The 22,715-nt window shown below is 54.7% G+C and overlaps 1 protein-coding gene across 1 annotated transcript; it reads right to left on the bottom strand.

Annotated features, from left to right (window-relative positions):
* Window positions 1–2,844: 2,844 nt before the first annotated feature.
* EGLN2 (egl-9 family hypoxia inducible factor 2) lies at window positions 2,845–19,736 on the bottom strand. Its single transcript, XM_083516323.1, has 6 exons — window positions 19,582–19,736; window positions 18,173–18,878; window positions 7,605–7,724; window positions 4,472–4,608; window positions 3,751–3,818; window positions 2,845–3,484 (listed from the first exon to the last, which is right to left on the bottom strand). Exons 2-6 carry the CDS (start codon window positions 18,740–18,742, stop codon window positions 3,426–3,428), a joined length of 954 nt encoding a protein of 317 aa, XP_083372449.1. The 5' UTR covers window positions 18,743–18,878; window positions 19,582–19,736; the 3' UTR covers window positions 2,845–3,425.
* Between the last annotated feature and the right edge of the window lie 2,979 nt (window positions 19,737–22,715).

Raw genomic sequence — 22,715 nt, 5'->3', positions numbered from 1 at the left:
ACTTCCCCAAAGCCCAGCTGAGCGATGGCTCCCTGCCGAGGGAAGTGCTCCCTCTACATGGTCAGGAGAACTCTTCAGTGTTTCGAAGTTTGCCAAGTTGTCCTGGGCCAACGTTAAAATGCAGCTCTGGGGCTGGCCAAAATTAGGTTTTTCTCTCCTTTCTGCAGCCCAGGATCTCTCGATATGCTGGCCATCTCGTTCCTCACACCTTCCCAAGTCAGCTCAAAGGCGCTTTTCCTGCCTGAACCCTCTTCCTCTACGGACCCTTTTCCTAAACCAAAATCCAGGGATTTATACTGTCCTGGGAGCATCCAGCAATCATTGAGCAGGGCCATTTAGCACAGCAAACTTGCACATGCCATTTTAAATGTGCAGCGGCAATTTCGGAAATGTTTTACAGTGATACCTTGGGTTACATACGCTTCAGGTTACATGCGCTTCAGGTTACAGACTCCGCTAACCCAGAAATAGTACCTTGGGTTAAGAACTTTGCTTCAGGATGAGAACAGAAATCGTGCTCCGGCGGCGCAGCGGCAGCAGGAGGCCCCATTAGCTAAAGTGGTGCTTCAGGTTAAGAACAGTTTCAGGTTAAGAACAGACCTCTGGAATGAATTAAGTACTTAACCTGAGGTACCACTGTATTGCCTTGGTCAAATCCCACCTGGAGACTTTGCTCAGCTTGAAGGATATTGACAAGCTGGAAGGTGTGTAGAGGAGGGTGACCAAGATGATCAAGGGCAGCGGTAGGCAAACTAAGGCCCAGGGGCCGGATCCGGCCCAATTGCCTTCTAAATCCGGCCCGCGGAAGGTCTGGGAATCAGTGTGCTTTTATATGAGTAGAATGTGTCCTTATACAGTGGTACCTCTGGATACGAACGGGATCCGTTCCGGAGCCCCGTTCGCTTCCTGAAGCGAACATAACCCGCGTCTGCGCGTGTGCGGGTCGCGATTCGCCGCTTCTGTGCATGCACGCGACATCATTTTGACCATCCGCCCATGTGCAAGCGGCAAAACACGTTCCGTTACTTCCGGGTCGCCGCGGAGCGTAACCTGAAAACGCTCGACCTGAAACAACTTCAACCCGAGGTATGACTGTATTTAAAAGGCATCTCTGGGTTATTTGTGGGGCCTGCCTGGTGTTTTCACATGAGGAGAATGTGTGCTTTTATTTAAAATGCATCTCTGGGTTATTTGTGGGGCACAGGAATTCGTTCATTTCTGCCCCCTGCAAAATACAGCCCGGCCCCCCACAAGGTCTGAGGGACAGTGGACTGGCCCCCTGCTGAAAAGGTTTTCTGACCCCTGATCAAGGGTCTGGAAACCGAGCCTTATGAGGAACGGTTGAAGAAGCTGGATATGTCTAGCATGGAAAAGAGAAGACTGAGAGGAGACAGGGGAGCCATCTTCCAATATCTCAAGGGCTGTCACACAGAAGACAGAGCAAACTTGTTTTCTCCTGCTCTGGAGGGCAGGACTCGAACCCAAACCAATGGCTTCAAATTACAAGAAAGGAGATTCTGACAAAATATCAGGAGGAACTCTTTGACATCAGTAAGAGCTGTTTGACAGTGGAACAGATTCTCTGGGAAGGCGGTGGACTCTCCCTCCTTGGAAGTTTTTGAGCAAAGTTTCGGTGTCTGTCCATTTGTCATGGATTGCAGGGGGTCAGACTAGATGTTCCTTGGAGATCCCTTCCAATTCTACAATTCTGCGATTCTACAGAGAGAGAGAAGTTTATTTCTCTCTCTCTCTCTCCTTACCCTAGAACTCACAGGCTTGTTGTTGTGGGAATTAAAGCAGGAGGAAGGAGAACAATCTACCTTCAGCAACTTGGAGAAAAGGTTGGATACAAAGGCAGATAATTACCGTATTTTTCGCTCTATAGGACGCACTTTTCCCCCTCCAAAAATTAAGGGGAAATGTGTGTGCATCCTATGGAGCGAATGCAGGCTCCTTGGCTTCAGTGATAGCAACGCGAAACCTCCGAAGCGCAGAGGGAGCGCTCTCTCCATGCTCCGGAGGCTTCACGTTGCTTTCGCTGAAGCCTGGAGAGAGAGAGGTGTCAGTGCGCACCGACCCCTCTCGCTCTCCAGGCTTCAGGGATAGCCACCTGAAGCCTTCGGAGTGCAGCGGGAGTTCCCACTGTGTTCTGGAGGCTTCGGATTCCTTTCACTGAAGCCAGGAGAGTCTTGCTCTCCTGGCTTCAGCAAAAGGAACCCGAAGCCTGAGGAGCGCAGCGGGAACTTGCGCTGCGCTCCGAAGGCTTCAGGGATAGCCGTGTGCAGCCCCTCCTATCGCTAAAGAGGAAGGCAAAACACTGAGTGGGATCCATCCCGCTCGCTATCTTGGCTTGTGCCATAGCCGCGCGCAACCCCTCCGGCAGGGAGAGGTTGCACTCAGCCTGTACGCTGCTCTTTGGGGCTGGCGGGGAAATAAGGTGTTTTTTTCTTGATTTCCCCCTCTAAAAACTAGGTGCGCCCTATGGAGTGAAAAATACTGTAAATCCACGTTCCACCAAGAAATGGGGGGCGCAGGGACTTCAGAGGCTGAGATGGGGACAACTCTTTCGATCAGGCTTCCTCAAACCCAGCCCTCCCGATGCTTTGAGACTACAATTCCCATCATCCCTGACCACTGGTCCTGCTAGCTAGGGATGATGGGAGTTGTAGTCCCAAAACAGCTGGAGGGCCGAGTTTGGGGGTGCCTGCTTTAGACCCACCAGTGTAACAAGCGAGCAGCTCAAATGCCCCCCACCCCTTTCCCAGAGCAGAAGGGGGGTTCCAGGAGCCCTGGCTCCCTCTTCTGCCCCCCACCGCTATTCCCAAAAAACAAAGAAGTCTGAGGTCGTTTCCATGAGCTGATGTTTATTCCGTCTCATCCACGGGGCGGCTCGTTCTCTCGCCACCCCTCTCTTTCTCTGCTCTTCCGCACTCCCTCGTTTCCTGCTCCCTCGTTCTCTCCCTCATTTCGCAGATGGATTAAAATGAGCAGGACCAAGCGCTGGGGGCAGGCAGGGGTAGACCGGGAGGGTCCTGCTGGACAAGGGTTTCCCGGCACCTGGGGGTCCCTTCCGACGCGGCAGAAGGGGAACACAAAAGCCACCCTCTCCCTGGGGGGGGGCTGCACCTACAGATGCCGGGCCCATTCTCACACAAACACACACACACACACACACACACACCCTTTCTTCTCAAGGTCCAGCTGCCTCTCGACAGCCCCTGTTTTCTTCTTCTTCATCAGCATCATCTTCCTCTCCTCCTGGGCTGTGGTCAAAGGCCTTCCAGCTGCAGCCGGCCGGATTTGGGGGGGGCAGCGGCAGCGGACACAGGCGGCAGCAAAGGCGGCGACAGGCAGCTTGAAATGGCCAAAGAGAGCGCAGGGTCTTTGGCGGTCAGGATCCCACGGCGGCAACGCACGGCTGTCCGTCAAGTCGGCCCGTTTTCCTGCGCCCCGCCGGGAGAGGGTTCTGCCCCCTTCTTCTGAGCTTTAGGAGAACAAAGGTCACCCCAAAGAGGTCAGCTTTTCTGCAAAAGGGACTTTTTAGGGGGCCCTGCCACCCTCACCCAATTCCAGGGGGCTGTGCAGAGGGGAGGAACTCTGCACGCGCTCAGAGGTCCTTTTCCCGCACCAGCGCCAACGGAGCCCAAAGCGCTAGCAGTCGGTCTGTGGGCCTGCCCTCCGTGCCCCGGCTGCCCCCACCCCACTCCCCGGTGCCGGTGACCCCCAGCACCTAGTTGCCCGTCCACATACCCAGTTGGTGCCTCCCTTTGGCTTCTGCCCGCTCCTTGGCGTCAAAATACCAGATGGTGATAGCATACCTAGGGGGAAAGCGACAGTTTTGCACGGATCCTATGCGATGCCGAGGAGCTGAGCTCTCGCACAGCTCATGCTCGGCTCGGTGGGGCTTGTGCAGGGCAACCGCTCTCAGTCCCAATGGGAAGAACTGGGGAGGAACTGGGGGGCAATCCCAGTTCTCCATCCCAGCCACTAAAATGCAATTTGGGAAGCCAGAGCCAAACACACAGAGATTTCTGCACACAAGGAAACCTCTCCCTTCTGCAGGATCTGATTTCTGTCCGCAGGGCCTGTAAGACAGAGTTGTTCCGCCTGGCCTTTGGCTTGGAATCAACTTGATCCCCTTCCCCTGCATTCTGGATTAATTGCAGTTTCCGGGTCACCTTCAAAGGTAGCCTCACGTAGAACACATTGCAGTAGTCCAAGCGGGAGATAACTAGAGCATGCACCACTCTGGAGAGACAGTCTGCAGGCAGGGAGGGTCTCATCCTGCGTACCAGATGGAGATGGTAGACAGCCGCCCTGGATACAGAATTAACCTGCGCCTCCCTGGACAGCTGTGAGTCCAAAATGACTCCCAGGCTGCGCACCTGGTCCTTCAGGGGCACAGTTGCCCCATTCAGGACCATTTTTGCCAGTTCTACATAGTTCTACATTACCCACCCCTCCCCGTTACCTGGTGGCGTAGGCTGGCTTCACTTCGTGGGGGTTGCGCCGGTCGGACCAGAAGATGAGCAGCCGGTCAAAGATGGGCTCGATGTTGGCCACCACCGAGCGTCCTTCGGGGTAGATCTGCAGGATCCCACCGTGAACCTGGCACAGACGGGGAGACGTCAAAGGGTCCCTTTTGCAGATGGACCTCATGCAGAGTCCATTGGGTGCGCTGCCCTGGGCAGCGGGAAACTGACCCCCAAGTCATTCATTCGCCTCCTGCCCCTCCCAGGCACCCTTGGGTGGGGACGTGAGAATATTGGGTGCCCCTCTGCAAGAGGACTTCCCGGCTGGACATTCAGGGTGCTCAAAGAGAGGGTCCTATGGGTGCATCTGGGGCACGGAAGGGAGGGGGCCTGCGTGGCAGGAAGTTGGGGCAATGCTCTTGCCAGGGACTGGGGCCCTCTGGGGTGCAAGTGGGAGCACCTTGGATGTGGAATAATAATAATAGCAATATTTTATTATTTATACCCCGCCCATCTGGCTGGGTTTCCCCAGCCACTCTGGGCAGCTTCCAACAAAATATTAAAATCCATCAAATATTAAAAGCTTCCCTAAACAGGGCTGCCTGGAGATCCAGGTTAGGGGGTGGGGGCTATGGGTGCCCCCCCCGATAGCCCCCACCCGATGCAAGTAGGAATAGAAGAAGAGTCCGGAGGATGGATCAGGCCAGCATCATGTTCACACAGCGGCTGAACAGATGCGTGGGGAAACTCCCAAGCAGGATTCGAACACAAGACCCTTCTCCCCTCCTAGGGTTCCCTGCCTCCAGGGCTGAGCATAACTATCCCGGCTGGGAGCCACCCAAAGCCCTCTCCTCCTCCTCTGGGAATTGGTCCAATCCTCTCTGATAGACATCCAAGTTGGTGATCGATGGTGCGTCTAGTGGAAGGGAGTTCCGCAGTTTAATTCCCTGCTGCGTGAAGAAAGACTTATCCGTCCTGAATCTTCATCATAGGCCCTTGAGTTCTTTTCTGGGAACTTGCCCTGAGACCTTCAGGTATAGGGCGGTATATACAATCAATCAATCAATCAATCAATCAATCAGTTCTAGTGTTATTGGGGGGGGGGCTAAAAACTTGTCAGGTTGGAAGGGACCCCAAAGGTCTTCTAGTCCAATCCCCTGCAATGCAGGAATCTCAGCTAAGGCATCCCTGCCTCTCGGTCGCCTTTCCTGAAAAGTCCCAAATGCTGCAACCTTTTCTGCAATATCCATTTTGAGACGAGGCAACCAGAACGGGACACTGGACCCCCAATCCGGTTGCACCACAGATTTTGCAAAACGGCCTTGTGATTTGGGCGTTTTTATTCTCAATCTCTTTCCTAGAAATATGGGCCTCCAACTCTCATCAGCCCCAGCTGGCATGAGCAAGGATCAGGGATGACGGGAAATCAGGAATATTGAAAGGGGGTGGGGGGGACAGAGTCTCTCCCCCCACACACACACACCTCCACTCTCCAAACCCAGGAAGACTTGACCTGTGAAATTCCCTGCTGCAAAACGGATGGGGAGGTTCCCTCGCTCCAGGACTTTTATCCAGGATGGCAAAAAATGGAACCTCCAGGCTTAAAAGCAGTCTACCACATGAATACACATTTAGAGAGGAGGGCGATTGCCTGAGGGGTTTTCCCCAGGAGTATCTGGTTGGCCGAGTTGTGGGGGGGGGGGTTCACAATGTTGGACTAGGTAGCTTGAGGGTTGGGCCTGTCTTGCAACCCCAGAACAGAGCCAGGGAATTTCCCCTATGGAAAACGGTTGCAGCATTTGGGACTCCCCTGTTTCAGGAAAAGCCGAGTTAAGATGTGATGTGACAGACGTTTTTCTCCTTCTCTCATAACGCCAAGTCGGAATATTCAGAACAGATGAAAGGAAATCCTTCTTCGTGTGCCACATCGTCGGACTGTGGAACTCTCTGCCACTGGAGGGAGGGAGGGCCACAGCTTCAAACTATCAGACAAGTTCATGGAAATCAGTAAGGCTCTCGGTGGCTATGGGCCGCAAAGGCTCTGCTCAGCCTCTGAATCCCAGTGTCTGGAAACCCCAGGAAGGGAGAGTTGCTGTTCTGCTCAGATCCTGGTTGCTGGTTTTGCATAATGGGCATTTGGGGGGCCACTGTGAGGACAGGATGCCAGACTCGATGGGCCCCCTTTGGCCTGATGCAGCCAGGCTCTACTTTTGCTGTTATGGAACCTCCAGCTGCAGGAGCAGTCTATCAAGATTCCTAGGTTCTATGGGCTCCTGAAGGAGCGTCTCCACCTCCATCGTTCTACCCAGACACTGAGGTCCAGCGCCGAGGGCCTTCTGGCGGTTCCCTCCCTGCGAGAAGCCAAGTTACAGGGAACCAGGCAGAGGGCCTTCTTGGTAGTGGCGCCCTCCCTGTGGAACGCCCTCCCACCAGATGTCAAAGAGAACAACTACCAGACTTTTAGAAGACATCTGAAGGCAGCCCTGTTTAGGGAAGCTTTTAATGTTTGATGTATCACAGTATTTTAATATTCTTTTGGAAGCCGCCCAGAGTGGCTGGGGAAACCCAGCCAGATGGGCAGGGTATAAATAAATTATTATTATTATTATTATTATTATTATTATTATTATTATTATTATTATTATTATTATTTGGCCACTGTGAGGACAGGAGGTTGGACCAGAAGCTTCACGTATCAGGCCCACTCTCGGCAGAGACCTTGCCCTTTCATAAGCTCTCCGCTGAGCCTCCGCAACAGAAAGAACCCAGGAGTCCTGGCGGAAAGACCCCACGGCCAAAAGACTTTCCGTGTGCACCAGACAGTCGAAGCCCAGTCCCTGCAGTCCGCCGACACAGGGCAGGCACTCTGCATATGCTCAGAGGCGCACACTCGTGGCCCCAGGACTGAGCCCTGCAGGCTTCGCCTCCAAACTTTCTTCTTCCGCAAGCCGAGAGCAGGACCCCGGAGTCCTCCTGAGCGCAGGAGTTTCGCCTGCTGGAGGGGGCAGAGGAAGGGGCACAGAACGGAGGGCAGGGCATCGGGGAAGAGGAAATGTGTGCCATGCAAGAGACCGGGGGTGTGGGCAGAGGGGCAGGTGGCAGGTGCAGAGACCCCCCCCCTCCCCCACGTACCTTGCTGTCCCAGTGCCGGTTTAGGTAATAGATGCAAGTGACGCAGCGCCCGTCTCCGTGAGGGTTGTCCACGTGGCGCAGGTACCCCCTGCCGTTGCCGGGGTAACATGCCACCATGGCCTGGAGGGGAGGGGGGAAGGGACAGGAGGGAGGGGTCAATGCCAGGGGTCGGACCAAACACAGCTCCAGGACCGCCTCTTCCCAGCTCCGCCCCCTGCCAGGAGCTCCGCCTCCCGGTTCGCCTATGGAGAAGGGAGAGTCGCCTCCAGGCGACCAGGAAGCAAAAACAAGGAGCCAAAGCCTGTATTCTCCCTTTTGGAAAGCGGTCTGCATGGGGAAGATGGGGAGCTGAATTTGCAAAGCGCCCACCCCCTAGCACCCCCGCTCTGGGGCCGGGTGGGCGACAGCGGAAGAGGGCAGTCTGTAGCTTTTCCTAGGGGGCAGCATGCATCGGGGGCGAGCAGGAAAGGAAGGGGGAGAGGGAGGCAGGCAGGCAGGCAGACGCAAGGAATTTGGGGGTGTCCGATTGTTAAAACAACCCAAGTCAGAGTGCGGAAGCCACTTGGGCAGGAAGACCTGGAATGGTCAAGTCAGAAGGGAACCCGGGGATCATCTATACCAACCCTGAGCAAGGCAGGGATTTGCTGGCTTCTTTGTCCACCAGCGGGTGGCACTGTGGGTTAAACCACAGAGCCTAGGACTTGCCGATCAGAAGGTCGCGGTTCGAATCCCCGCGACGGGGTGAGCTCCTGTTCATAGAATCACAGAATCCTAGAGTTGGAAGAGACCACAAGGGCCATCGAGTCCAACCCCCTGCCAAGCAGGAAACACCATCAGAGCACTCCTGACATATGGTTGTCAAGCCTCTGCTTAAAGACCTCCAAAGTAGGAGACTCCACCACACTCCTTGGCAGCAAATTCCACTGTCAAACAGCTCTTACTGTCAGGAAGTTCTTCCTAATGTTTAGGTGGAATCTTCTTTCTTGTAGTTTGCATCCATTGCTCCGTGTCCGCTTCCCTGGAGCAGCAGAAATCAACCTTTCTCCCTCCTCTATGTGACATCCTTTTATTTATTTGAACATGGCTATCATATCACCCCTTAACCTCCTCTTCTCCAGGCTAAACATGCCCAGCTCCCTTAGCCGTTCCTCATAAGGCATCATTTCCAGGCCTTTGACCATTTTGGTTGCCCTCCTCTGGACACGTTCCAGTTTGTCAGTGTCCTTCTTGAACTGTGGTGCCCAGAACTGGACACAGTACTCCAGGTGAGGTCTGACCAGAGCAGAATACAGTGGCACTATTACTTCCCTTGATCTAGATGCCAAACTCCTATTGATGCAGCCCAGAATTGCATTGGCTTTTTTAGCTGCCGTGTCACACTGTTGGCTCATGTCAAGTTTGTGGTCAACCAAGACTCCTAGATCCTTTTCACATGTACTGCTCTCAAGCCAGGTGTCACCCATCTTGTATTTGTGCCTCTCATTTTTTTTGCCCAAGTGCAATACTTTACATTTCTCCCTGTTAAAATTCATCTTGTTTGTTTTTGCCCAGTTCTCTAATCTGTCAAGGTCGTTTTGAAGTGTGATCCTGTCCTCTGGGGTGTTAGCCACCCCTCCCAGTTTGGCTGTTGCTCGGTCCCTGCTCCTGCCAACCTAGCAGTTCGAAAGCACGTCAAAGTGCAAGTAGAGAAATAGGTACCACTCCGGCAGGAAGGTAAACGGCGTTTCCGTGCGCTGCTCTGGTTCGCCAGAAGCGGCTTAGTCCTGCTGGCCGCATGACCCGGAAGCTGTATGCCGGCTCCCTCGGCCAGTAAAGCGAGATGAGCGCCGCAACCCCAGAGTCGGCCACGACTGGACCTAATGGTCAGGGGTCCCTTTACCTTTACCTTTTTGTCCACCTGTTCCTTGCCTGCCCTTCTCCCCGACATCCTAACATGCAAGAATTAAAGCACATTATTAAAAGCAGTTTAGGATAGCTTCCCGCTATAAGGTGGGTCCCAAGAAACAGGCACCTTGAGTGCTGAGAGACAGAGCAAACAGGTGAGTCTTCAGCAAAAGATGAAAGCAGTGCAAGGAAGGTGGCAGGCACATCTCTGTGGGGAGGGGGTCCCCAAGCCAAGGGGCCTCAAGAGAAGACCCTCTCCTCCCCCTGGGCTGCCACCCACCCACCCACCTGGAGCCCCTACAGCCGGAGGAACCAGGAAGGTGCCCGTCTCAGCACCCAAAAGGGTCTGCGGCAAAGGAGGCAAGACGTTCAGGTTTTGGGGTCCCGAGTCGCCCAGGGCTTTAAACACCCGTGAGCAGGTGTTTAAATAATAATAATAATAATTCATTATTTATACCCTGCCCATCTGGCTGGGACTCCCCAGCCACTCTGGGCGGCCTCCCACCAAACACTAAAATACAATAACCTATTAAATATTAAAAGCTTCCCTAAACAGGGCTGCCTTCAAATGTCTTCTAAAAGTTTGGTAGTTATTTTTCTCTTTGACATCTGAGGGAGGGCGTTCCACAGGGCGGGCGCCACCACCAAGAAGGCCCTCTGCCTGGTTCCCTGTAATTTGGCCTCTCGCAGTGAGGGAACCGCCAGAAGGCCCTCGGAGCTGGACCTCAGCGTCCGGGCAGAATGATGGGGGTGGAGACGCTCCTTCAGGTATACTGGGCCGAGGCTGTTTAGGGCTTTAAAGGTCAGCACCAACACTTGTTGAATTGTGCTTGGAAACATACTGGGAGCCAGTGTAGGTCTTTCAAGACCGGTGTTATGTGGTCTCTGCGGCCGCTCCCAGTCACCAGTCTAGCTGCCACATTCTGGATTAGTTGCAGTTTCCGGGTCACCTTCAAAGGTAGCCCCACATAGAGCGCATTGCAGTAGTCCAAGTGGGAGATAACCAGAGCATGCACCACTCTGGCAAGACAGTCTGCGGGCAGGTAGGGTCTCATCCTGCGTACCAGGTGGAGTTGGTAGACAGCTCCCCTGGATACAGAATTGACCTGTGCCTCCATGGACAGCTGTGAGTCCAGAATGACTCCCAGGCTGCACACCTGGTCCTTCAGGGGCACAGTTACCCCATTCAGGACCCAGGAGTCCTCCACACCAGCGCGCCTCCTGTCCCCCAAAATCAGTACTTCTGTCTTGTCAGGATTCAACCTCAATCCATTAGCCGCCATCCATCCTCCAAGTGCCTCCAGACACTCACACAGGACCTTCACTGCCTTCAGTGGTTCTGATTTGAAAGAGATGTAGAGCTGGGTATCATCCGCATACTGATGAACACCCAGCCCAAACCCCCTGATGATCTCTCCCAGCGGCTGCATGTAGATGTTGAAAAGCATGGGGGAAGAGGACAGAGGACCTCAAATTAGGTCCGGAAAAGAACCGGCAACCAGAGCAGCTGCTTTAAATCGGGGCTAATATGAGATCTAAAGAGAATCCTAGACAGGAATCTGGCTGCCGTGTTTGGGACCGACCAAAGTTTCCCAGCAGTCTTCAAGGGCAGCCCCATGAGGAGCACATTGCAGTAATCCAGCCTGGAAATTGCCAGAGTGTGGAGTTGAAGGGGCCAAGTCATCTCTGTCCAAAAGGGGCTGTAGATGGAGATAAAAGTTTGTGTGTCCCCCCAATACCGAGGCCACCTAAGCCCCCCAGGGACAGGGGGGAATCCAGGAGCCCCCCCAAAGTGCAGGGGAGCACAGCCCCCCAACCTAGACTTGAGAACCCAGGATACAGCACATCTCTGCCTTTTCAGGATTCAGTTGATTATTATTATTATTATTATTATTCATTAGATTAGAAAATAATTTTAAAAATAATTAACAACTGGTAATAAAAATAATTGAAAATAATTAAAATAGTTAGCAAGGGTAATTATAGTTAAAAATGATAATTGATTGATAACCTGCCCTTCCTCATAAGGGACCTCGGGTAGGCTACTGCATCAAAACACAACATTAAAAACAATTCAATATACAGTGGTACCTCTGGATAAGAAGAGGATCCGTTCCAGAGCCCTGTTTGCATCCTGCAGTAACTGCAACCTGCGTCTGCGCAGGTCGCGATTCCGCGCATGCGCATGACGTCGTTTTGACCGTCCGCGCATGCGCGAGTGGCGAAACCCGGAAGTAACGCGCTCCGTTACTTCCGGGTCGCTGTGGAGCACAACCCGAAGGCGCTCAACCTGAAGCACATTTATCCCGAGGTGTGACTGTAATTTCTGACAAATGAGAAAACTCCCCTGCCTTTGAACACAGCAGAAGCCAAGCCTCTATCCTGAGAATAGTTTGAGGAGGGGTCCCCAAGGCTGCCAGGGGACTCCTGACCCCAAGAGCTTGCTCCCTCCCCCCCCAACCTCCTTGGGGTACTTCTTCCCCACACTGCGAGCCCCTCGTCCCTGCGAGACAAAGACGGGATGCGCCCCCACAAACGCCCCACGTGCAAATCCAAAACACGCGACACCTTTTTAGGGTCCCTCGACCCCGAGCAAAAAGAATTCTGCGTATGCCCAGGGGCCCCTCTCCGCTACTAAAACAGAAAGCAAAGGAACAGCAAAACTACTTCAAAAGTCAAAGCCCTGGAGAGGAAATTCTGGAGGGGAGAAAGCCTGAGAAATGAAATCTGATTGGAATTAATTTTATAATGAAATGATTTTATAATGTTTTATCATTTTACTGTTGTTAGCCGCTTTGAGCCCAGCTTCGGCTGGGGAGGGTGGGATATAAATAAAATTATTATTATTATTATTATTATTATTATTATTATTATTATTATTATTATTAAAGGGCTGACACCTGAGATTTTGTAGAGGGGGGTGGAGAGAGAGACAAGAAAGGGTCACTGTTTGCTGCCTGGCCAGGAGGGAGACGCTGGGCAGGGGGGCCAAACAATATTCCAACAGATCTCTGCCCCCCCCCCCAAGAAACAAACAAAAATAAAGTGGGGTTGCAAGCAAAGCCAGTGGCCAAAATCCCACCCCTTCCCAACCCTGCAAGAAAGTCCAGAGCAGAAGGGGGGGCAGAGAAGGAGGCGAGAGAGGCTGTAATCTCTCCCCCCCCCCAGGGGGCAAAAGGCTGGTGCGTCCTGTTCCCTCGCATTCCTGGTAGCACCAAGGACATGAAGTCCCCGTGACGCAAGATCTGCTCTCGGACCAAAGCGTGGAAGGCTGCCGGCAGGGTCAGCCGAGGACACGGCTCAGTTCTGCCCTTAGACGACTTGAGATAATGAGCCCCTTCGCGCTCCAGGAGGCGGCGGGAAGGGGGGGTGGCCTGCTGTGCCTCGGTTTCCCCTTCGCTAGGCGCCCGCAGGGGTCGTGCCAGGACATGGAGGGAGACCCCACACAATCACACAGCGAGTCAAGCCAAGAATCAGCTCTCTGGCAGGCTGGCAAGGCCTCAATTTTTGCACCCACCGCAGTGGGGGTGCAGGGGAACAAAGGATGTGATAAGCAGCCTCTGGACGATTATGGAGGAAGTATCCTGGCAACGCGTGGAGCGGCTGCGACTCGGCCGAACGGCATTAATTGCTGCGGCGAATCTGCGGCTGCGTTTGATCTCTGTGGCTTTTTGAAAGGCTGTTGTGAGTCACAGGGAGCTCAGGGTTTGCTGGAAAGCAGAATAAAAATATAAAATCGGATCGGCTCGCCCAGCTGCTCCCCGGCTTTTTTTTGAGGAGATGGGGTTGGAATCCAGGAATTTGGGCTTCCTCCCCCCCCCGCCCCCTTTCTGCACCTACTTTAAAATCCTGGCAGCAACCCAGTAAGGAAAAACTTTGGACTCTCAGGCCCTCCCCATGGTCAAAGAAGAGGACCCAGGAGTCCTGGGCAGCAAAAACCTCCCTTTGGCCTGAGGCTGCCGCCCCTGGGGGGACATGCCCAAGGCAAGTCTCCTGCACCAGGGTGTCTGTGCAGGAGCACTTTCCAAAGAGTGGGAAGGAGGCCAACGCAGCTGAGCCCCATGGAAGCTGGTGGGGCAGGAGGGGAAGCCTCGCCATCGCAGCTTTTGCAGTAAAAACAGGGGCCCCTGTGGATTTTATTGCGGCGTCCGCATTAGGGGATTGTTCGAGGGGACGGCACTGGGGGCCCCACCTCAATTAATATGCTTGCCTTTCAGTTGCTACAAGGGAGGGACCCCCAGGGGCCATCTAGTCCAACCCCCCGCAATGCAGGAATCCAGCCGGCACCCCCACCCCCCCAGGGGCGGAGGAGAGAACATGCCTCCCTCAAGCCAGCCCCACAGTGGTGAACCTCCCAGAGCACAGGCACGCTTCAGGGTCACTCGGTCCAGAGTTCGAAATTCGCCAGGCACGTTTTGCAACTGCCCTGGGTCCGATTGCAACCCAGTGGAGATCTCTGGGTGCCAAGTTGGCACATGGCTCACCCCCTCCTCCGTTTATTATTTATTATTATTATTATTATTATTATTATTATTATTATTATTACAGTGGTACCTCGGGTTACATACACTTCAGGTTACAGACTCAGCTAACCCAGAAATAGTACCTCGGGTTAATAACTTTGCTTCAGGATGAGAACAGAAATTGCATGGTGGCAGCAGCAGCGGGAGGCCCCATTAGCTAAAGTGGTGCTTCAGGTTAAGAACAGTTTCAGGTTAAGAACAGACCTCCGGAACGAATTAAGTTCTTAACCTGAGGTACCACTGTATTATTATTATTATTATTATTATTATCATCATTATTATCATTATTATTTATTTGTACTTCCCCAGCCACTCTGGGCGGCTTCCAACAAAGATTACAAATACATTAAAATGTCACACATTAAAAACTTCCCTGAACAGGGCTGCCTTCAGATGTCTTCTAAATGTCAGGTAGTTGTTTATCTCTTTGACATCCGGTGGGAGGGCGTTCCACAGGGCGGGAGCCACCACCAAGAAGGCCCTCTGCCTGGTTCCCTGTCACTTTGCATCTCTCAGGGAGGGAACCACCAGAAGGCCCTCAGCGCTGGACCTCAGTGTCCGGGCAGAACAATGGAGGTGGAGACGCTCCTTCAGGTATACTGGACCAAGGCTGTTGAGGGCTTTCAAGGTCAGCACCAACACTTTATGATTTGTGCTCAGAAACGTACTGGAAGCCAGTGTAGGTCTTTCAAGACCGGTGTTATATGGTCTTGGCGGCCGCTCCCAGTCACCAGTCTAGCTGCTCCCTACAACGACCCTGTGAGGGAGGTTACGAGGCTGCGACTGACTCCAAGGTGATCTAGTGAGCTTCATGACAGAGCGGGGATTCGAACCCTGATCTCCCAGGTCCGACGCTCGAACCACTACACCACAATGGCTTCCTAAGGGACTTCTGCTATGGGGCAGCTCAAGAAACTAAGTAGGTGAATAAATATGGAGAAAGCCAAACGTCACTTAGAGAAGGATCTGAAATATTTTCCTTGAAGCTTGAATCTGGTTTATTCTGGATTGTTTTATTTGATGTTTTAACGTGTTATAAACCGCTTTGAGGCGTTTTCCCCCCTTTAAAATATGAAGCGGAGTAGAATGAAATGAATAATAAATAAATCACAATAAATTCCAATAAATGGCACCCAGGCATTCCGATTCGCTTATAAACCTGGGTTTCTAACACTGCCTCTACTACCCCACCTTGCCCCCCCCAAAAAAATATTATGCCGTCCTCAGCAAACCCCCCCCCCCCAGATGCGATCAAGTTCCAACTCCCAGAAGGCAGGGAGAATGGCAGACTTTGCAGATCAGTAACAGCTAGAGGGCTGCAAATTTCTCTCTGATTCCAGGAAAGAGATGGAGGCAGAATTCCTAGAATTCACAAATCCCTCTCCCTACCGGGAAACGGGGAGCAAAGAGTCAGGGCTGCCTCCAGGGGCGAATGCAGCATCCCCCATGCCAGCCCCCTGCAACCCACCCCCCAAAAATAAAAGAACCTGCCAACGTTGCAGGAAAAAGCAAAAACAGAGGGAAGAGGCAAGAGGGGAAGAGCTCTGCGCTCTGCGCTGGTCCGGCAAATCGGCTTCCATCAGCAATTTTGCCCACTGGGAGGGAGGGAGCCGGGGGTCAGCCGGGGACCTTGACAAAAGGGGTCAGCCGGGGTTGCCAAAAAAGTCGCAGGGTCAGCCTGGGTGGCTCCTGACACCGATCCGGGCGCAAAGAGCTCTCCAAGATGGCTCTGAGCCAAGCAGTCTTCGCAGCTAAGCCCCAGCACCCGTTTGAGGCAGAGGGTCCAGGCAGGGAGACGGCTGTCAGCCTTTATTCTGGATTACTGCAAGGTCTTCTGCATGGGGTGTCCTCCAAGGATGGCTCAGAAACTCCAGAGGGAGCAGAATTGGGCTGCCAGGCTGCTCATCAGGCCAAGACGGACTGCGCCGTCTGCCGATCGGTTTCTGGGCCCCCTCCAAAGTGCCGGTTTTGCCGAGGAACCGCAATATCTCAAGGGCCACCTCTCCCCATATGAGCCCACCCAGATCCTCTGATTATCATCCGATGCCTGTCTGAAGGAGAGGTCTGGCAGCACGAGAGCAGGGCCTTTTGTGGGGTGGCTCCCCGTTCGTGGAAGACTCTCCCCAGGGAGGTTTGCCTGGGGACTTTACTGCACATCTTCAGGCACCAGGCCAAAAACATTCCCATTTAACCAGGCCTTTGACTGTTAAACTAAATGTGTCAAGTGGGGGGGGGGTAATGTTTGTTTGTTTGTTTGTTTGTTTGTGTTTTTATATTGTCAACTGCCCTGTGATCTTCAGATAAAAGGGTGGTATATAAATTTAATAAATAAAGTGAGGATAAAAATAACTCGCAAGTGAGGGGCCCTCTGAGCATACACAGAGCCCTTTTCCCTTTCAATAGAGCAACCAAGCCAGTCCCTAGATTGCCCTGGAAGGCAGGACTTGAACCCATGGCTTCAACTTGCAAGAAAGACGATTCCAACTCAATACCCGGAATAACTTTCTGACAGTAAGAAGGGCTGCTTGAAGCAGAGAATGAAGCAGAGTTTGAAGGGCCCCCTGTCCGGGACCCCTCAGCTGGGATTCCTGCCTTGAAGCGGGTTGGGCTAGATGACCGCTGGGGGTGCCCTTCGACTCAACGATCCTACGATTTAGGGAAAGGCGGGCTGGGAGAAGGTCAGAATGATGGCGCCGGTTGCAACAGGAGAGAGAGCGGGGCAAAGTTCTTTGCGGAAATGATAGGTGCAAAATCACAAGACTGTCTAGCCCCCTTCCCTGCCCCACAGAGCACACAAACACCAAGGGGCTCAGCTCCTCCCCCAGTTCCAGGAACGCAGGAGGGTGAGTTGGCTGCTGTTTCTTAGAAATGCACCCTAGACGTCCTCAGAGACACTCTTTCCCTGCTGTGCATTCCATAGTGATTCCAAAATCCACCTTCTCCAGGGACCCCACAACTATCTGTGTGCTAGTTACACAACAGACACAGTTCTCGTCCGGCCGACATAGCCTCTGCCAGCTTCTGTCTTTCCAGGAAAGCGGAAAAAGACCCCCCCCCCCCAGCCACCCCCCAGAGACAGGAAAAGGCTCCCACCTCCCTCTGGCAGGTGGGATACGTTAGTGACCCCTGACAGGCACCCCAAAGAGGCAACACGGATTGTGGAAGGGTGCCATTGCATGCAACACCTCCAGGGGTCCTGGGAGCCCCTTCCTCCTCCTCCCCAGACCCCCACCCCAAATGCAGGAGGGCCCAGGACCCCCCAGGACCTGCCCTGCCTGGCCCAGAGGTCGCCGGTGTCCGCAACAGCAGAGCGTTTCCACCCAAGGTCCAGCTGTTGCTGGGTGGGGGGGCGCAGAGCGGGGGAAAGCCTTGGGGAGCTGCTGGCCCCCAACATCACATTTCAGACAATTAATCTCAGAGTTGTGGGTTCGAGCCCCAAGTGGGGCGAAATATCCCTGCCTTGCAGCGGGTTGGGCTGGATGACCCTCAGGGTCCCTTCCAACGCTGCTGTTCTGTGATTCTAGAATCGTACACCTGGAAGGGACACCCCAAGGTCATCCAGTCCAACCCGCTGCAAGGCAGGAATAAAGATGGCACAAGCTTGTTTTCTGCTGTTTCAGGGGGCAAGATCAATATGATTACGAGGAAGGGCTTGCCAAGGAGCCGCTCAATGGTGGAGCCGCAGAGGTGTCTAAGCAGAGGTCAGACGGCCGTCTCTCAGGGATTCTTCAGCTGCAATCTCTGCCTTGCAGCGGGTTGGAATGGATGACCCCTAGGGGTCCCTTTCAGATACACAATTCCAGGGCGATAGGACGGCTTCCCCAACCTAAATGTCTGCACCAACTGCACATTCAGAAGCACGGACGCAACACGACCCAAACCCCCTCCCACGCTGCCACCTCGCACATGGGCAAAGCAGGAAAAAAAGAGTCCTCTGCTCCCGTGCAGAGTTCCAAAAGGCCAATGCGGACACCCACCCACCCACCGGAAGCAAGATGTGCCCCCTCTAGGCCAATGCAGGGACAAGAAAGCAAAGCATTTTGTAGGAACCTACTTTATGCAGCGAGGGAAATGCACTCTGCACATGCACAGAGAGAGCCGGGAGTCGTGCGTTGCAGGGGTTGGACTAGATGAGCCCTGGGGGACCCCTCCGGAACTCACCTTGGTCCGTCCGCGGATGTCGTAGGTGCCCAGCTTGCCGGCGCATTGAAGCATGAGCCGGTCGACATGCGCCATGAGTTCTCCGATGGCGCGGCACCCGGGCTCCCAGCCCTCCACCCAGGCGATCTGGTCCCCCCGGATGGCGTGGGGGGGCACCGCCCTCTGGCTGACCAGCTGCCCGTCGCGGAACTTGCCACTGCGGTGAAGCCCCTCCACCTCCGCCAGAATCCGGGCGCCCAGAACCTCCCCGAGGAACGAGTCCTTGACGCAGATCCCATAAAAGTTCATGCAGGGCACCACGTAGTCCAGCGCCAGGTGCCCCGAGGGAGGTGCTTCCGGGGGGGCTTCTCGGTGACGCTTGGCCGCCCCTTCGCCTGCAGGGTCGTCGTCGTCGCTGCCGGGCTCTGCCCTACGGCGTTTTGGATGCCCGTTGAGTGCCAACAGGAGGAGGCTCCCCACGGCTGCCCCTTCGCCCTCCAGCGGGCAGGCCTCTCTGCCCTGACTGCCCCGACCCATTCTCTGGCAGGGGGGGAACCCTAGCGCGCCGTCCGGTGGGCGCGACTCCTCCATGGCATGTCCCGGGAGCAGGCGGGGGCCGGCGCCATCTTGCGGCCGGGGCGGATTCAGGTGGGGGCAGGAAGGCAGGTCACGGAGAAGAAACTCTTGGGGGTGCCATGTTGCCGTTGGGGGTGCTCAGCCCCCTTGCCTAATATGGGGGGGGGGAGAGAGAAAGGCAGGTAAGGTCAAGGCCAAGATCTGCAGTAGGCCAACATCCCCCTCCCCACCCAAGCTGCTCTGGGCACGGGTTCAAATTATCCCACTTGGCTCAGTTTGCCGCCTTTCACGGATGTCTACCTCGCAGGGTTGCGGTGGAGATCAGAGCTGAGGGACATGGGTTCAAATCCCACCCACCCCCCTCCCGGACTTCACCTGCCGCTGCCTCTCTGAGCCGAATCCACCTTGCAGGGGGGGTTAAAGGAGGGAGGGGAGAACCAGGACGCTGGGGACCCCCCCCCCGGGTTTCCTCCCTGGGGAAAGGGATGGGGTAGGAATGCCAGAGATAAAATAAAAAGAGGGAAAGGGGGGCGACTAGGAGAGGGGCCGGGACCCCCCCCCCCAAACACACAGAGCAGCCTCGGGGCCACCCAAAAAGTACCCCCTGCGCGCGGGCGCAAGGAAAAGGCGAGTTTCCCAAGTTGGCCGGAGAACCGGCGCGATTGTTTTGGGGGGTCTGAAAGAGGGGCGCCCATTGCGGGAGGGCTCCCCGGGAGGAGGGGTCCAGGACTGCAGGGGGCGATCAGGGGAGCCATTGCGGTAACCCCCCTCCCCGGTAAGAGGGGTCCAGAGATTTAGGGGGTCCAGCCTGCGCCCCCTGGTGACCCGGGGGTCCCCCATTCCGTCCCTCGTACCTCGGCTCGCCGGGAGGGATGCGGTGTCGCCCCGCAAGCGGCTAGTCCTCAACGCGCCCCCGGCCGCCGCGAGGCCTCTTCTTCTTCCTCCTCTCCTCCTCCTTCTCCTCCTTCCGTCGCTCCTCCTCCTCCGCCGTCCTCCGCTTTTGTTCGCCGGCCCGACGAGCCGGAGCCCGGCTGCGCGGGGAGGAGGAGCCTCGGCCGCCGACCAAAGGCTCGGCCGGGGAGGCGTGGCGGCGCTTCTCTGAACATGTGCAGAGCGCGGCGCGCGCGGAGACCCGCCACCGCCGCCCCTGCGAGGCGGTCCGAAGAGGAGCGCCTATGGGAGAAGGGATGGGGGGCTCCCGGACTACAACTCCCAGGAGGATGGGAGTTGTAGTTCGCCAATACCTGGGATGGACACCCCCCCCCAGCTCTCCCCACCCCTCGGGGGGCAACCTGGGGTTCCTTCTACCGGGCTCCTTTCTTCTCTTTACGCCTTTTCGGAGCAGGGCAGCAGCGCCCGACCATAGGGAAGGGACCCCACCGGGTCATCTAGCGCAACCCGCTGCAATGCAGGGGGTCTGCTGTCCTCTGCACGGTGTCATTGCGGTGGGAAAGAAGGGGGAGAAGAGACAGGCTGTTGCTGGGGGTTCAAGCAGCCTTGGTGATCAGTACCAGGGTACAGCGTCTTGGCAGCTGCAGATTTTATTTTTATTTTATTAAAGCAAGTTTCGGCAAACTAAGGCCTGGATCCGTCCCAATCGCCTTCTCAATCCGGCCCGCAGACGGTCCGGGAATCAGCGTGTTTTCACATGAGTAGAATGTGTCCTTTTATTTAAAATGAACCTCTGGTTTATTTGTGGGGCCTGCCTGGTGTTTTTACATGAGTAGAATGTGTGCTTTTATTTAAAATGCATCTCTGGGTTATTTGTGGGGCATAGGAATTCGTTCATTCCCCCCCCCCCCCAATATAGATAGATAGATAGTCTGGCCCCCCACAAGATCTGAGCAACAGTGGACCAGCCCCTGCTGAAAAAGTTTGCTGACCCTTGTAATCTAGAGCTTACTGTCTGAATAGGAGGGCCAGTGTGGCACAGCAGTTAGTGTGCGGGACTAGGACCTGGGAGGGACCTGGGTTCGAATCCTCACTCAGCCGTGGGGCTGTCACTGCCTGTCTTGGACAAACCTGCCTCCCAGGGCTGTTGTTGGAGATTAAATGGGGAGGAAAAGCGGGGATATAAATGCCGTAAGGGAAGGAATAGGCAGCATCTGACAGGGGCCTAAGCAGAGTGGGGCTGGGCTGCAACTTGTTATTCCTCACCACTGAGCCAAGATGAAACCAGTGGCTCTGTGTGACTCTCTAAGTTGGCGCTCATTCTCTCTGTTTCTGTCTCTTACACCCCACCGTGCCGAGCAAAGGGTGCCTGGCAAGCCAATGGGTGCGGGCGGGGGGGTTAAACCGTTGGCCAGGAAGGGCCTGCAGGAGGGCATTGGAGGGGCAATCTCTCTCTGCCAAATCTGCCCTCTCTCATGGGAATGTAAGCAGAACTTGCTAGATCAGGCCCAGGGCCCACTGAGTCCATCCTCCAGTTCTCACAGCGGCCAATCAGTGGTCCCAAAGGGAACCCCACAAGCAGGAATCGAGTGAGAGAGCAACGCTCCCCACCCCCCAGTGCTTTCCAGCACCTGGGATTCAAAGAGTCGTGCTTTTCTGAACATTTCCCACTCTGCAATATCCTTTTTCAGACAAGGCGATCAGAACTGGACAAATGCGACCGCAGCAGAGGTTTGTAAAAAGGCATCGCGAGACGTCTCATCCCCGGCTTAGGATGAAGCAGGGAAGAGTTAGTTTGTGGCAGGCTACAACTCCCATGAAGGGACGCGGGTGGCGCTGTGGTCTAAACCACAGAGCCTAGGGCTTGCTGATCGGAAGGTTGGTTCGAATCCCCGCGGCGGGGTGAGCTCCCGTTGCTCGGTTCCTGCTCCTGCCAACCTAGCAGTTCAGTTCAAAAGCACGGCAAAGTGCAAGTAGATAAATAGGTACCGCTCCGGCGGGAAGGTAAACAGCATTTCCGTGCGCTGCTCTGCTTCGCTAGAAGCAGCTTAGTCCTGCTGGCCACATGACCCGGAAGCTGTACGCCGGCTCCCTCGGCCAATAAAGCGAGATGAGTGCCACAACCCCAGAGTCGGTCACGACTGGAACTTTACCTTTACCACCCCCATGAGGCCGGATCTTTAGGGCTGATGGGAGTCAGGAGCCCAAGAACATCGAGGGGGCATCATCTCGGTTACCCACCTGCGTGCCCCCCCCAATTCAGTCCATCCCTCTCACAGCTGAAGCCAGACTGTGAGCGCAGGGTGGGCAACATAAGCTGCCCTGGGGGTGTTGCTGGACTGCACACACACACCCCTTCCCAGACCTCGGGCTGAGCTGACTGGCATCAGACTCCAGCAGCATTGGGGGGCAACACAGTCTTCCCCCACATCATCCCTGAATTTGGAAAAACATTGTGAATACGGTTGGTTTATTGCCCACATTCCCCCACCACCACCGAGATTCCAGTGTCTAATGCACACACACACACACACATATATAACCATAGAATCATAGTTGGAAGAGACCACAAGGGCCATCGAGTCCAACCCCCTGCCAAGCAGGAAACACCATCAGAGCCCTCCTGACATATGGTTGTCAAGCCTCTGCTTAAAGACCTCCAAAGGAGGAGACTCCACCACACTCCTTGGCAGCAAATTCCACTGTCAAACAGCTCTTACTGTCAGGAAGTTCTTCCTAATGTTTAGGTGGAATCTTCTTTCTTGTAGTTTGGATCCATTGCTCCGTGTCCGCTTCTCTGGAGCAGCAGAAAACAACCTTTCTCCCTCCTCTAGGTGACATCCTTTTATATATTTGAACATGGCTATCATATCACCCCTTAACCTCCTCTTCTCCAGGCTAAACATGCCCAGCTCCCTTAGCCGTTCCTCATAAGGCATCGTTTCCAGGCCTTTGACCATTTTGGTTGCCCTCCTCTGGACACGTTCCAGTTTGTCAGTGTCCTTCTTGAACTGTGGTGCCCAGAACTGGACACAGTACTCCAGGTGAGGTCTGACCAGAGCAGAATACAGTGGCACTATTACTTCCCTTGATCTAG

The sequence above is a fragment of the Podarcis liolepis genome (assembly GCF_965112155.1).
Source record: "Podarcis liolepis genome assembly, chromosome: 7".
NCBI classification, from domain to species: domain Eukaryota; kingdom Metazoa; phylum Chordata; class Lepidosauria; order Squamata; family Lacertidae; genus Podarcis; species Podarcis liolepis.
This window is presented reverse-complemented; position numbering and strand designations above follow the sequence as displayed.